General features: G+C 57.7%; 2 protein-coding genes across 3 annotated transcripts in view; one reads left to right on the top strand and one right to left on the bottom strand.

Moving 5' to 3' along the window:
* The window catches only part of LOC105488494 (BOP1 ribosomal biogenesis factor), a 29,996-nt gene extending 17,745 nt beyond the window's left edge, over positions 1 to 12,251 (bottom strand). Inside the window, exons 1-2 of the mRNA XM_011752641.2 lie at positions 12,084 to 12,251; positions 9,944 to 10,153 (exon numbers count right to left, since the gene is read on the bottom strand). Of these exons, the coding sequence (XP_011750943.2) occupies positions 9,944 to 10,153; positions 12,084 to 12,182 (309 nt within the window). The 5' untranslated portion in view covers positions 12,183 to 12,251. The remainder of the gene's footprint in view (positions 1 to 9,943; positions 10,154 to 12,083) is intronic.
* Positions 12,252 to 12,370: 119 nt separating this feature from the next.
* LOC105488496 (heat shock transcription factor 1) overlaps positions 12,371 to 13,136 on the top strand; it is a 27,173-nt gene continuing 26,407 nt past the window's right edge. The window contains exon 1 of one of the 2 annotated variants that reach the window (XM_011752644.2): positions 12,371 to 12,693. In XM_011752644.2, the coding sequence (XP_011750946.1) occupies positions 12,577 to 12,693 (117 nt within the window). In that variant the 5' untranslated portion in view covers positions 12,371 to 12,576. The remainder of the gene's footprint in view (positions 12,694 to 13,136) is intronic. The other variant, XM_011752645.3, reaches the window with a different exon arrangement.

Here is a 13,136-nt window from a genome sequence, read left to right as displayed (position 1 = left end):
GCCGCAGGATTCTGGGCTGAGGTCGTGAGGGCCGTGCTGCTCTGCCCATCACAGGAGACAGTGTCCTTGCAGCCCAGAGCCCTGGGAGGGGTACCCTTCGTGAACTGGCTGTCAGGGGCGGTCTGGATGCACAAGAGGCCTGGCTGTGCTCACCTGAGATCCTCACCCAAGGCCCGGAGCACAGGACGTGAGCTGTGTCAATCTTCCTCAGGTGGAAGGTACCAGAACCCTCTGGGGCTCGCCGGCCCCTCGGCGTGACACTGTACTAGGGGTGTACTGACCCTACTGCTTTCGGCCTGAACTCTGACCCCTCGAATCTACAATGCTACAAAGTATCTGTTCGATGCTGCAAAGTGCCAGGACAGGTGGCAAACAGCTGCCTGACTCCCCCGTGGGGGCCACGAAGCTTGGAGCCAGCAGCCTTCAAAAGAACCCAAAGCAAGGCCATGGGCGGAGTTCACCACCAGCCCTGGGCCCTGGTCCCATCCCCAGCTCTGGGGTCCACACCCAGGCAACTTCGCCCAAGGCGGACTCCACGAACCAGCTGGTGAGAGCCACTGGGCAGCCCTTTCCCAGACTCCACAGAGCTGCAGCTCCAGACCACTCTCCAGCAGACAGCACCAGCGCCCAGACCCCAGAACCCCAGCAACAGGGGGCCTGAGTCCAGGGTTCCCACACTGCGGCAACACGCCCTGCAGGGTGCCGTTCCCAGAGCCTGCCTTCGCTGAGACGCTGGCGGGACCCCTCGCCGAGACGCTGGTGGGATCCGCCAACCAAGAGTCTGCATTATGCTCCAGCACAGGCCGAACAATCCTTAAATTATCTGGGAAGGCCGGGCCCGGTGGCTCACGCCTGTCACCCCAGCACTTTGGGAGACCTAAGCAGGCGGATCAGTTGAGATTCAGAGTTCGAGACCAGACTGGCCAACATGGAAAACCCCGTCTCTACTAAAAATGCAAAAAATTAGCTGGGCGTGGTGGCACTCACCTGTAATCCCAGCGGGAGGTTGAGGCAGGAGAACTGCTTGAATTCGGGAGGTGGAGACTGCAGTGAGCCAAGATCAGGCTACTGCACTCCAGCCTGGGCAACAGACAGACCCATCGCAAAAAAAACAAAAAAACAAAAAAAACAAAACAAAAAAAAACACAAATCTGGAATTGTCACTTTAATACTAGGTCTTAGGCTTTCTCTCATGTTTTTTTCTTTCAAGACAGTCTCACTCACTGTCACCCCGGATGGAGTGCAGTGGCATGATCTCAGCTTTCTCCAACTTCCACCTCCCAGGCTCAAGCGATTCACACAAGGTTTCACCATGTCGGCCAGGCTGGTCTTGAACTCCTCAAGCGATCCACCCGCCTCAGCCTCCCAAAGTGCTGGGATTACAGGTTTGGCTCACCACACCCAGTCTTTTCTCACATTCTTTTTTTTTTTTTTTTTGAGACGGAGTCTCGCTCTGTCGCCCAAGCTGGAGTGCAGTGGCCAGATCTCAGCTCACTGCAAGCTCCGCCTCCCGGGTTTACGCCATTCTCCTGCCTCAGCCTCCTGAGTAGCTGGGACTACAGGCACCCGCCACCTCGCTCGGCTAGTTTTTTGTATTTTTTAGTAGAGACGGGGTTTCACCGTGTTAGCCAGGATGGTCTCGATCTTCTGACCTTGTGATCCGCCCGTGTCGGCCTCCCAAAGTGCTGGGATTGCAGGCTTGAGCCACCGCGCCTGGCCGTCTTTTCTCACATTCTTGACTGTGGCAAGCAGACTAAATTGATAAAAACAGAAACTTCTGCACAACAGAGTGAAAAGAAAAAACTCAGGTAAATAAAAAGACAAAGCCAAGCACAGGTGGGAAAAAAAAATGAATCAAAATGAGCACAGAAGGGACAAAGCAGCTCTGAGCGCACGGATCCCACACATCCACCAGACACCAGCGATGAAGAGAAGGCACTGCAGCCAGTCCTCACTCTGGACCAATCGCTGCCGTGCACTGCTGGAGGGGGCACAGGGAGCGAGGCACAGGCCGGCAGGAGGTAGGTTCCTCCCCAACTGGTCAGTGGAGAGCTGGGAGCACCCAGCCCAGGGCGCCCCTCCAGTGGGACGCCCTCCAGTGGGACGCCCTCCAGTGGGACGCCCTCCAGTAAGACGGCCCTCCAGTGGGACGCCCTCCAGTGGGACGGCCCTCCAGTGAGATGGCCCTCCAGTGGGACGGCTCACAGACACGGTCAACAGCAGGAAGGGCAGGGGCTGGAGAAGGTCCCAGGGAGTAGGAACCAGGCCAGGAGACAGAACTCTCAGGTCATGCAGGTAGCACAGAACACAATTAAGAGGCAGGACTACCATGCCCCAGGCAGGGAGGCTGGAGATGGGGTGGGCACCAGGGTGAGGCTGGCCCAGCAAACTCGGGCCAGAGCAGGTGGACCCAGAAAGAGGGGTCACTGTAGCAGGGACGTGAGGGGCGGGAAGGGGTGCCCCCAAACCGCATACACAAAAATAAACCAAACCCACTGGCCCCAAGCAGGCTGCAGCTGTGGGCCCTGCCGTGGCCAAGACCGGATACCCCAGGAAGGGAAGGGGGAGGTACAGCACCCACCCCATCTTCTCGGGCCCTGTCCCTGCCCTCATCCCTATCCACTGACCACCCCCCAGACACATAGCACCCTGCTTCACCTTCACTCCTGAGCTCCTCGTGCCAACAGTCAGGGGAGGAGCTGGGAAGGGCACAGCCAGGCGCTGTTCCTCAAGTGAACTGCACAAAACGCCAGGACTCCTGACCCCAGAAACAGACAGCAAATGCTTGTTGTTGAAAGGCACTACAGTGGCCGGGCACGGTGGCTCACGCCTATAATCTCAACACTTTGGGAGGCCGAGGCAGGCAGATCACCTGAGGTCAGGAGTTCAAGACCAGCCTGGCCAACACGGCGACACCCCCTCTCTACAAAAAAAAAAAAAAAAAATTACCCAAGAGTGGTGGCGGGCACCTGTAATCCCAGCTACTCAGGAGGCTGAGGCACAAGAATCGCTTGAACCCAGGAGGCGGAGGTTGCAGTGAGCTGAGATCGCGCCACTGCACTCCAGCCTGGGCGACAAGAGCAAAAAACTCTGTCTCTAAAAAAAAAAAAAAAAAAAAAAAAAAGAAAGGCTCTATGGTTTGGGGCAGTTTGTTATGGCGGCAGATAACAGACAGACAGACAGAAAACAGCAAAGGGCTCCTGGCCCAGGGAGCTCAGACCAAAACGACAGGAACCAGCTAGCTGTCCTGCCCTTGGGCAACAGCCATGAGGGTTTCCAGCCAGGTAAGTACACGGATGATCCCACCAAAGGGAAGACAGAAGGGCTTCCGGGACTGGGACCACGGGCACGCATCGCCATGCCCGGCTCATTTATCAAATTTTCTGTAAAAATGGGGTCTCACAATATGGCACAGGCTGGTCTTGAACTTCTGGGCTCAAGAGATCCACCTGCCTTGGCCTCCCAAAGTGCTGGGATTACAGGTGTGAGCCACTGGGCCCGGCCTGTGACTCATTCTTTTTATTTTTATTTTTTCAGTTAAGCCCAGCTGTGTCAGCCTCATTCTTAATGAAAGAAAAACATCACTAAACAAGAGGAAAAGATGAAGAAGCAACATCATGAAGGATGCTGGTGGCGGGAAAGCAGCTGAGGGGCAGCGGCAGGAGGACATGGCATCACCGCCTCACGGAGGGACGCTCCAAGCACGTTCAAAATTAAATGCAGGCCGGGCGCGGTGGCTCAAGCCTGTAATCCCAGCACTTTGGGAGGCCGAGGCGGGCGGATCACAAGGTCAGGAGATCGAGACCACAGTGAAACCCCGTCTCTACTAAAAATACAAAAAATTAGCCGGGAGCAGTGGCGGGTGCCTGTAGTCCTAGCTACTCAGGAGGCTGAGGCAGGAGAATGGCGTGAACCCAGGAGGCGGAGCTTGCAGTGAGCCGAGATCGCGCCACTGCACTCCAGCCTGGGCAACAGCGTGAGACTCCGTCTCAAAAAAAAAAAAAAAAAAAAAAAATTAAATGCATTGACAGCTGGGCGCGGCGGCTCACCCTGTCATCCCAGCACTTCGGGAGGCCACAGCAGGTGGATCACTTGAGGTCAGGAGTTCGAGACCAGCCCAGCCAACATGGTGAAACCCCGTCTCTCCTAAAAATACAAACATTAGGCTGGGCGCGGTGGCCCACACCTGTAACCCCAGCACTTTGGGAGGCCAAGGTGGGCGGATCACAAGGTCAGGAGATCGAGACCATCCTAGCTAACCCGGTGAAACCCCGTCTCTACTAAAAATAGAAAAATTAGCCGCGCGTGGTGGCGGGCGCCTATAGTCCCAGCTACTCGGGAGGCTGAGACAGGAGAATGGCGTGAACCCGGGAGGCAGAGCTTGCAGTGAGCCAAGATCGTGCCACCACACTCCAGCCTGGGTGACACAGCAAGACTCCGGTCTCAAAAAACAAACAAAAAATACAAACATTAGCCGGGCATGGTGACAGCTGCCTGTAATCCCTGCCTCTCTCTTTTTTTTTTTTTTTTTTTGAGACGGAGTCTGGCTCTGTCGCCCAGGCTGGAGCGCAGTGGCCGGATCTCAGCTCACTGCAAGCTCCGCCTCCCGGGTTCATGCCATTCTCCTGCCTCAGCCTCCTGAGTAGCTGGGAGTACAGGCGCCCGCCACCTCGCCCGGCTAATTTTTTTTTTTTGTATTTTAGTAGAGACGGGGTTTCACCGTGTTAGCCAGGATGGTCTTGATCTCCTGAACTCGTGATCCGCCCGTCTCGGCCTCCCAAAGTGCTGGGATTACAGGCTTGAGCCACCGCGCCCGGCCAATCCCTGCCTCTCTAGAAGCTGAGGCAGGAGAATGGTGTGAACCTGAGAGGCGTAGCTTGCAGTGAGCCGGGATTGCACCACTGCACTCCAGCCTGGGCAACAGAGTGAGACTCTGTCTCCAAAAAAAAAAACAAAACTAGCCAGGCATGGTAGCGGGAGCCTGTAGTCCAGCTACGAGGGAGGCTGAGGCAGGAGGATCCCTTGAGCCCAGGAAGTTGAGGTTTTGGTGAGCCAAGATCGCACCACTGCCCTCCAGCCCGAGTGACAGAGTGAGACCCTGTCTCAAAAAAAAAAAAAAAAAAAAAAAAAAGCATTTAGCCTTTGACCTAGAAATTCTCTTGGAATTTATCCCAAGAATGGTGTGCACATGTGAGAAACAGCACGTTATTGTCGGGTCAACTGTAAGAGCAGAAGCCTGCAACTGCCCACCCACGGGAGCTGGTGAGGCCGAGCTGCCAGCCACTCTGCGGGCACCAAGCACTGTGCATAGCAGAGCCACGGCCTCCCGGACAGAACCGTCCTGAGACAGCGCACGGCTGCCCTTTCTCTTAGGAAACCACCATTCAAAACCTGTGCGAGCCGGCATGTGTCTAGAACATTCTGGAAAGAGACTTCAGCCCTGGAAACAGTAGCTGCCTGGATGCAGCAACAGGAGCCAGGAGGGAAGCGTGCGAGACTCATCCCTGGCATGCCCCTTAGGATCACCTGAGCATCCACGGGGCCCTACAATGCCAAGTGCGCCTGCTCCATGAACACTGTGTAATTGCACAGCCCTTCACAAGAAGGCAGGCTCGTGGGCGTGTCAACGCTAAAGGTCTGAGGGCAGAAAACCAGAGGGAAGCCTGTGGCCTGGCACTGAAGCCAGACGCACGCCCACCCTTGGTCCACCCAGACCAGGTCTCCACAGGGGCTGCCAGCAGTTGACCCCCAGCAGTCACCGGGTTCCCTGCTACAAGGGCCTCCCACCGTGGGGTGCTCCGCAGGGTGCCCCTGGCCTGTCTGGGTTGGCATGGGGCACACACTTGGAATCAGATTTATGAAGGAGGCTCTCTGAAGGTGACCCATCAGCCACATTGCTGCCAGGATGGCAGAGACAAAGCCCCAGCTCCCTCCCATGCCAGTCACATATCCCCTTCCTCACAGCACCATCTAGGCCAGGTACATCCACTGAAGGCTGGGTGGCCTGGGGAGTGAGGCCCTCGCCCGGCCCGACTTCATGTGTCCCTGAGGTGTCCGTGACGTGACACACGCATGTTGCGTGACGCCCAGCCCCAACCCGCCACTGCTCCAGTCTGACGTGACGCTGCCTGAGTGTCCGTGACGTGACACACGCGTGTTGCCTGACGCCCAGCCCCAACCCGCCACTGCTCCAGTCTGACGTGACGCTGCCTGAGTGTCCGTGACGTGACACACGCGTGTTGCCTGACGCCCAGCCCCATCCCGCCACTGCTCCAGTCTGACGTGACGCTGTGGCTGGGGTGTCCTTCAGACGCACGAGGCAGAGGCCACAGGGGCCATGTCTTGCCAACCACTATGGAGGAAACAGCGACAGGAGGGAGACAGGAACCGTCTGCAAGACCACACGAGTGGCCGTGGCCAGGATCACAGAATCTGGGCACGCCCACGGCACAGCAAGGACACTTCGCAGCGGTGCAGGAGAAGGTGCTATGTCACTGTGGTGTGTATTCCCAGGACCAAGGGGCACTGACTCTAGAAGCCGCTCAATGGAAGGGTTCTTGGGTTGAGGACCCACAACCACTGGCAGGGGCATCAGGGGAGGGGCATCGGGGGCAGACTCCTCCAGATGGCTGTGGCAGGCGAGCGTGGCTGGCAGAGCCCCAGGTGGCCCGGCCCCGTGGACCCACGACATGAGTGGGAGGTGGCGGGTTACAGGCGTCAGGAGCCCTGGACTGCTTCAGGATGACAGAGAAACACGCCTAACCTGAGGCCAACAACTGGGCATGACGGGACCATCCTGGAGGCACCCTGGGAGGCCTCACGTGGCCACACTCACGGCCAAGAGAACACGCAGGAAGCAGCACCGGGCTGCCAGCTGCGTTTCCACCTGCAGGGGGGCACGATGGGAAAGGACTCCCACCATTCAAGAGGGGCACAGACGGGAGGCAGGAGGGAGCAGTCGCTCAGCAGGCCGAGGTGCCTAGGTGGCTTCTGATGAATGGGTGGGAAAACGGGGGACAAGGGAGGGGTTCCCACTAAGAAGCCTGGAATAATTTAAACTCAGTCATGAGGATCACACTTTAGAACTGAAAACACCCCAACAGGGCCCAATGTGCCCCTCAGCTAAAGCACAGGACGCACAGGCAGATGCATGGGCGCCACAGCAGGGCGGGGCCTCGGCCCCTCAGCTAAAGCACAGGATGCACAGGCAGATGCATGGGCGCCACAGCAGGGCGGGGCCTCGGGCCAGCCAGCAGCCAGTGGTGTGGGGAACTCTGAAGAACGCCCCACCAGCCTGGCCGGACTTGCCGCCTCAGGCCCTGCTGGATGACGGAGCACACAGACCACAGACAGCGTTGCTTTGGAAAACACCCTGCGTGGGGCAGCCAGTTCCGTGGTCACAGAAACCTGAGCAGGGCAATGGGCAGGCAAGCACGCACTTGGCAGTGCAGAGGACCTAGAGCTCCGGGGGCCAGGAGACAAGCAGTGAGAAGATGGCGCCTCCCCGGACTCCGCAGGACCTCTAGTACCTTTCAGGTACTTGGATATGTTATTATGTGAAAAAATTTTTTTGGTTTTTGAGACAGAGTCACGCTCTGTCACCCAGGCTGGAGTGCAGTGGCGCAATCTCAGCTCACTGAAACCTCTGCCTCCTGGGTTCAAGTGATTCTAATGCCTCAGCCTCCCGAGTAGCTGGGATTACAGGCACGTGCCACCACATCTAGCTAATTTTTGTATTTTTAGTAGAGACAGGGTTTCACCATGTTGGCCAGGCTGGTCTTGAACTCCTGACCTCAGGTGATCCATCCACCTTGTCCTCCCAAAGTGCTGGGATTGCAGGCGTGAGCCACCACACCCGGCTGAAAGAATTTAATAAGAAAATCGTTAACATGGCCAGGCGCGGTGGCTCAAGCCTGTAATCCCAGCACTTTGGGAGGCCGAGATGGGTGGATCACGAGGTCAGGAGATCGAGACTATCCTGGCTAACACGGTGAAACCCTGTCTCTACTAAAAAATACAAAAAACTAGCCAGGCGAGGTGGCGGGCGCCTGTAGTCCCAGCTACTCAGGAGGCTGAGGCCGGAGAATGGTGTAAACCCGGGAGGCGGAGCTTGCAGTGAGCTGAGATCCGGCCACTGCACTCCAGCCTGGGCGACAGAGCAAGACTCCGGCTCAAAAAAAAAAAAAAAGAAAGAAAATCGTTAACATGTAAATGTGTAAATCCTTAATTTAAAAAGGGACAGAAGCCCTGAAAGACGTACCTCAGGGCACTAACTGTGCTCACTGGTTAGGAGTGAGGGCCTTGAGTGGGAGCTTCCACCCTACTGAACGGTGCTGCTGCAATATCTAAATTATTTTCCAGGATATTGTAGCTTATAATTTATTTTGAAACAGGGTCTTGTTTGTTGCCCAGGCTGGAGTGCAGTGACTCTATCATATAGCTCACTGCAGCCTGGATTCCTGGGCTCAGGCGATCCTCCCACTTTGGCCTCTCGAGCTGCTGGGATTGCAGGTATGAGCCACTGTGCCTGGCCCAGTATTGTGTCATTTTAAAAACTCAAGAAGGGGTAACATAGTTGTCTGTAATCTTACAAACCACTGTCAACAGAGCACATCATTTTCTCTCTATGTTAGTGTTACAATTAAACCCTGAATCAAGTGTGATTTTGAATCTTTTCTTCCTAGTAAACAAGCCAGCCCAACACAGCCAGCACACAATGAACAAGCCACGGCTCTTCGGTTTCTCCCACGGGAGCCTCTGCCAAGGCCATAACTTCCAGAACACCAAAACTACTGGGAGAGGAAATCCTTGCAAATAATTTCCAGAATGTTTAGAATAACAAATCCTGGGTCAGGTGCAATGGCTCGCAGCTATAATCCCAGCACTTTGGGGGGCCGAGGCAGGCAGATCACTTGAGGTCAGGAGTTCGAGACCAGCCTGGCCAACATGGCAAAACCCCGTCTCTACTACACATACAAAAAAAATTAGCCGAGCGTGGTGGCAGGCGCCTGTAATCCCAGCTACTCGGGAGGCTGAGACAGGAGACTTGTTTGAACCCGGGAGGCAGAAGATGCAGTGAGCCAAGATCACCCCACTGCACTCCAGCCTGGGCGACAAGAACGAGACTCCGTCTAGGGGGGAAAAAAAAAAAAAAGGCACGGCATGGTGGCTCACCTGAGGTCAGGAGATCGAGACCAGCCTGGCCAACGTGGCAAAACCCTGTCTCTACTAACAATACAAAATTAGCCGGGTGTGGTGGCGTATGCCTGTCATCCCAGCTACTAGAGAGGCTGAGGCAGGAGAATTGCTTGAACCCAGGGGATGGAGGCTGCGGTGAGCCAAGGTCACCCCACTGCACCCAGCCTGGGCGACAGAGCGAGACTCTGTCTCAAAAAAATAAGTAAAAACTAACAAATGCTGTGTTTTAGTTAAATTATGCTTTTCTCCTGTTGTTCTCAATAAGAGTAGGGTGCACTCTCCCCACCACAGCTGCAACAAGTACAATGTCAAACTCTCCACCCACGGGCTGCTCAGGCCCCTGAAGCCCTGTGGGGTCAGGCCCAGGAGAGTTCCATTGGGGCCCCCATGCCGCCTGCTTGAGCCCTGCCACACTGCTCAGCTCCCTCCTCGGCTGGGTCCTGCCACTGGATCCCAGGCAGCAAAATCCCCGCCTCAAGCAAACCCAGCCTGTTGCCAGGAGGGTTGCCCAAGCATCATCTGAGGGCCTAGGCATGTGGATTTTCAGAGTTCCTGGGAACGGCACACAACTGGGGATGGAAACCAGCGTCCTAGAGCCCAAGTGTGCCCCAGCTGCAGCGAAGGAGGGACGCGGGCCTTGGGGTTCTGAGGGACCGTGGAGAAGGCAGTGTGGTGGCAGCCTCAGAAAGCCCAAGGCCACCTGCACATGGGGGTGAGCCCTCGAGGGGGCTCCTCGCTCACCCACCTGCACCTGCTCCTCAGTGGTCTTCTCCATCCCACTGTGGCCCTCGTCACTGAGGGCTCCGTCCTCTCCCTCCTCGTTGCCTTCGTCATCATCCTCACTGCTGTCACTGCCGGAATCTTCCAGGCCTGAGAACACACTCTCCTCGCTGTCGGAGACGCCAGAATCGCTGCCGGTGCCGTGGCTGAGCGGAGAGGTGCAGAGGAGAGGAGGCTGCAAGGAAACACTGGGTTGGTGACAACTGCCCCTCCAGGCATGGGGCGCTGAACACTGCAGGAAGAGCTGCCTCTCACCCCTCCAGGCACCCACCAGCAGCTCCATGCAGCCTCCAGGACCACATCCCTCTAGTCACAAACTTCCACCAAAACCATCCACCCAACCTGAGCCTTCCTCATCTTCTACCTCCACTGATAAGACAGACTCCTGCCTTTGGCATCGACATTTTAATTTCTAGCACCTCACGGGGAAGGGGCTTTTCAAGGACAACCTCCTCCTCTTGGAGCTCAGCTCTCAGCACAGAACTCACACTGCTCTCTACCGCCCACTGCCGAGGCCCTGTGGGGTCAGGCTGGGCTGGACTCCACTGGTTCCCTCACACAGCCTGCCTAAGCCCTCTCCACACCTCACCCTGGCATCCAACGCCCCAGAGTCATGAGGTCACTAGAAAAGGTGCTGGGGGCTGGAAGAGAACCGGGGTCCCCGAAGGGCTTTTACCACCTGCAGCAGAAGCCTCCTCTTTAACCAGATTGGGACCAACCATTGATCAGCAAAATGAAAGGACTGGCTGACAAGTCACAGGAATGACAGACTCCAATTGCAACCACACACCAACCCACCCATTCCTCTCTCTGAGCAGAGCCCTGCTGGCTGCGTGACACCAGCACACACAGTGTTTAGGTCCTTCACTGGCCTTAAAAAGTGGAACAAGAACTTAGACTCAGGAAGCAGCTGAAGGCCAGGGACAGTAGCTCATGCCTATAATCCCAACACTTTGGGAGGCCGAGGGGGGTGGATCACCTGAGGTCAGGAGTTCAAGACCAGCCTGGCCAACATGGTGAAACCATCTCTACTAAAAATACAAAAATTAGCTGGTGGTGGCAGGTACCTGTAATCCCAGCTACTCAGGAGGCTGAGGTACCCGCGAGATGGAAGCTGCAGTGAGCCAAGATTGTGCCACTGCACTCCAGTCTGAGCAACAGAGCAAGGCTCTATCTCAAAAAAAAAAAAAAGAAAAGAAAGAAAAAGAAAAAGGAAAGAAAAGAAAATGGAAGCAGTTGAATGTAGAATTCTAGATTTTACTGCTTTCCTAATAGTTCACAAGTCTCACTTAAGGAACGACCTGGATGTATTAGCTATTGCATACTGAGTGTTCACACAATGCCTCTCTCACACAGTCATGATGTGTCTTGGTACTCAGTCAGCTACACAACCACAATAACTAGTGGAAATGGCATGCATGGCCTGAGCACAAACAACTGGCTCCTGAAGACCATTTAACTCAAGGGTGCAAGCAGCAGAACCTGGCGCCTAGAGCGGCCTGCGGGCCGTTCAGCCCATGGGAACCAGGATTAGTTGAGTTCGCTTCACAAAGCAATGGGGCAGTTTCAACAACCCAACGCGGCCGAGGGGGCTGTGAGAGGCTGGCTGTCCATTCCCTCCACCACCCAATTTGACGATCCCCACAACCAAGACGGGGCTGAGCTGGCAGAGGGCAACAGTGAGTTCTGATACAACAAACGCAGCAGACTCTGGGTTCTATTCAGGTTTTCTTATTCTCACGTCTATCCCATGAGCATAAAAACGTGATTAACTAGCGTATAAGTAGGTTAAGCATTTACTGGGGGCGCAAGCCGAGCCCTTTTACTGGCAGGACGCACAAATGGAACGGCCGGAGAGGCTGCTGCAAGGGGCGCTTATCCCCACTCCCTGCACCCCCGTTTCTTTGCTTCCCGGACGCCGTCCTTCACCCTGCAGTCTGCTCTGCCTAAGACCCCCCGATAGAGGAGCTGCGCCCACGCCCAAGGCCGATTCACTGGGCACGGGCGCCCAGGTGACAGCAGCCGGGCCCACCCGCCCCAGCGCGGCCACGTGCCCGCTGGGCCTTCTAGGGACGCGCCTCGCCGCCCCGCATTGCCGCAGTCACCTCTGGCTCGGGCTCAGGCTCCAGTTCGGGCTCCGACCGCCGCTTCTCCGGCCGCACGCTTGGCGCCGCCGTGCGCCCCGCGCCCCGCGAACCCGCCATGTCCCGCCGCGCGCCGGCCGCGACCCGAACAGCCGCTTCCGGCAGCGACACGGCCGCGTGCGCAGGAGGACGCGCCCCGCCCAGCCCGGCCCCGATTGGCGGGCGGGGGGGGGGGGCGGGACCAACACGCGCAGGCGCGCGGCGGGGCCGGGGGGCCGGGGCGGGGTCGGGGCCTGCGTGCTCGCGCCGGGGGGGGACGCGAGAGGGCGGCAGCGGCGGCGGCAGCGGCGGGAGCGCGCCCGTTGCAAGATGGCGGCGGCCATGCTGGGCCTTGGGGCTGTGTGTGCGCAGCGGGCGGCGGCTCGGCCCGGACGGCTGGCGCGGCAACGGCGTTAGCCCGGCCCTCGGCCCCTCTTCGCGGCCGCTCCCTCCGCCTATTCCCGCCTTGCCCGAGATGGATCTGCCCGTGGGCCCCGGTGCGGCGGGGCCCAGCAACGTCCCGGCCTTCCTGACCAAGCTGTGGACCCTCGTGAGCGACCCGGACACCGACGCGCTCATCTGCTGGAGCCCGGTGAGGGCAGCGCGCGGGCGCGGGGCCCGTGGGGACCGGGAGGGAGCAGGGCCGCGGTGGACGGCGCGGGAGGGCTGCGGGGAGGGGCCCTGCCACACCTCGGCTTACGCGCGGGGAGCCTGCCCTGCCCCCGCCAGGAAGGGCGGCGGGTCCCGAGCCTGCCCAAACGCAGAGCCTTAAGTTGGGAGAGCGGCTGCGAGACCCACACCCGATTGAACCGCTGCCCCAGCGAAGTTTCCCTGGGATGGGAGAATGGGGCGTCCCTTGCATCGGGCTTCTGCTAACTGTTGGGCGGTTGCGGAAGTGTCCGCGCTTAGGGCAAGCACCCGGCTTCGCCAGCGGACGCTGTGCTCCAGAGGACATCGGCGTCCCCGGGGGACGGCCTACGGGGTGCTGGGTCGGCAACTATTCGGAGAAAGTCAGGACTTGGCACGTGAAGCGGA

The sequence above is a fragment of the Macaca nemestrina genome, chromosome 8 (genome assembly GCF_043159975.1).
Source record: "Macaca nemestrina isolate mMacNem1 chromosome 8, mMacNem.hap1, whole genome shotgun sequence".
In the NCBI taxonomy this organism is placed as follows: domain Eukaryota; kingdom Metazoa; phylum Chordata; class Mammalia; order Primates; family Cercopithecidae; genus Macaca; species Macaca nemestrina.
This window is presented reverse-complemented; position numbering and strand designations above follow the sequence as displayed.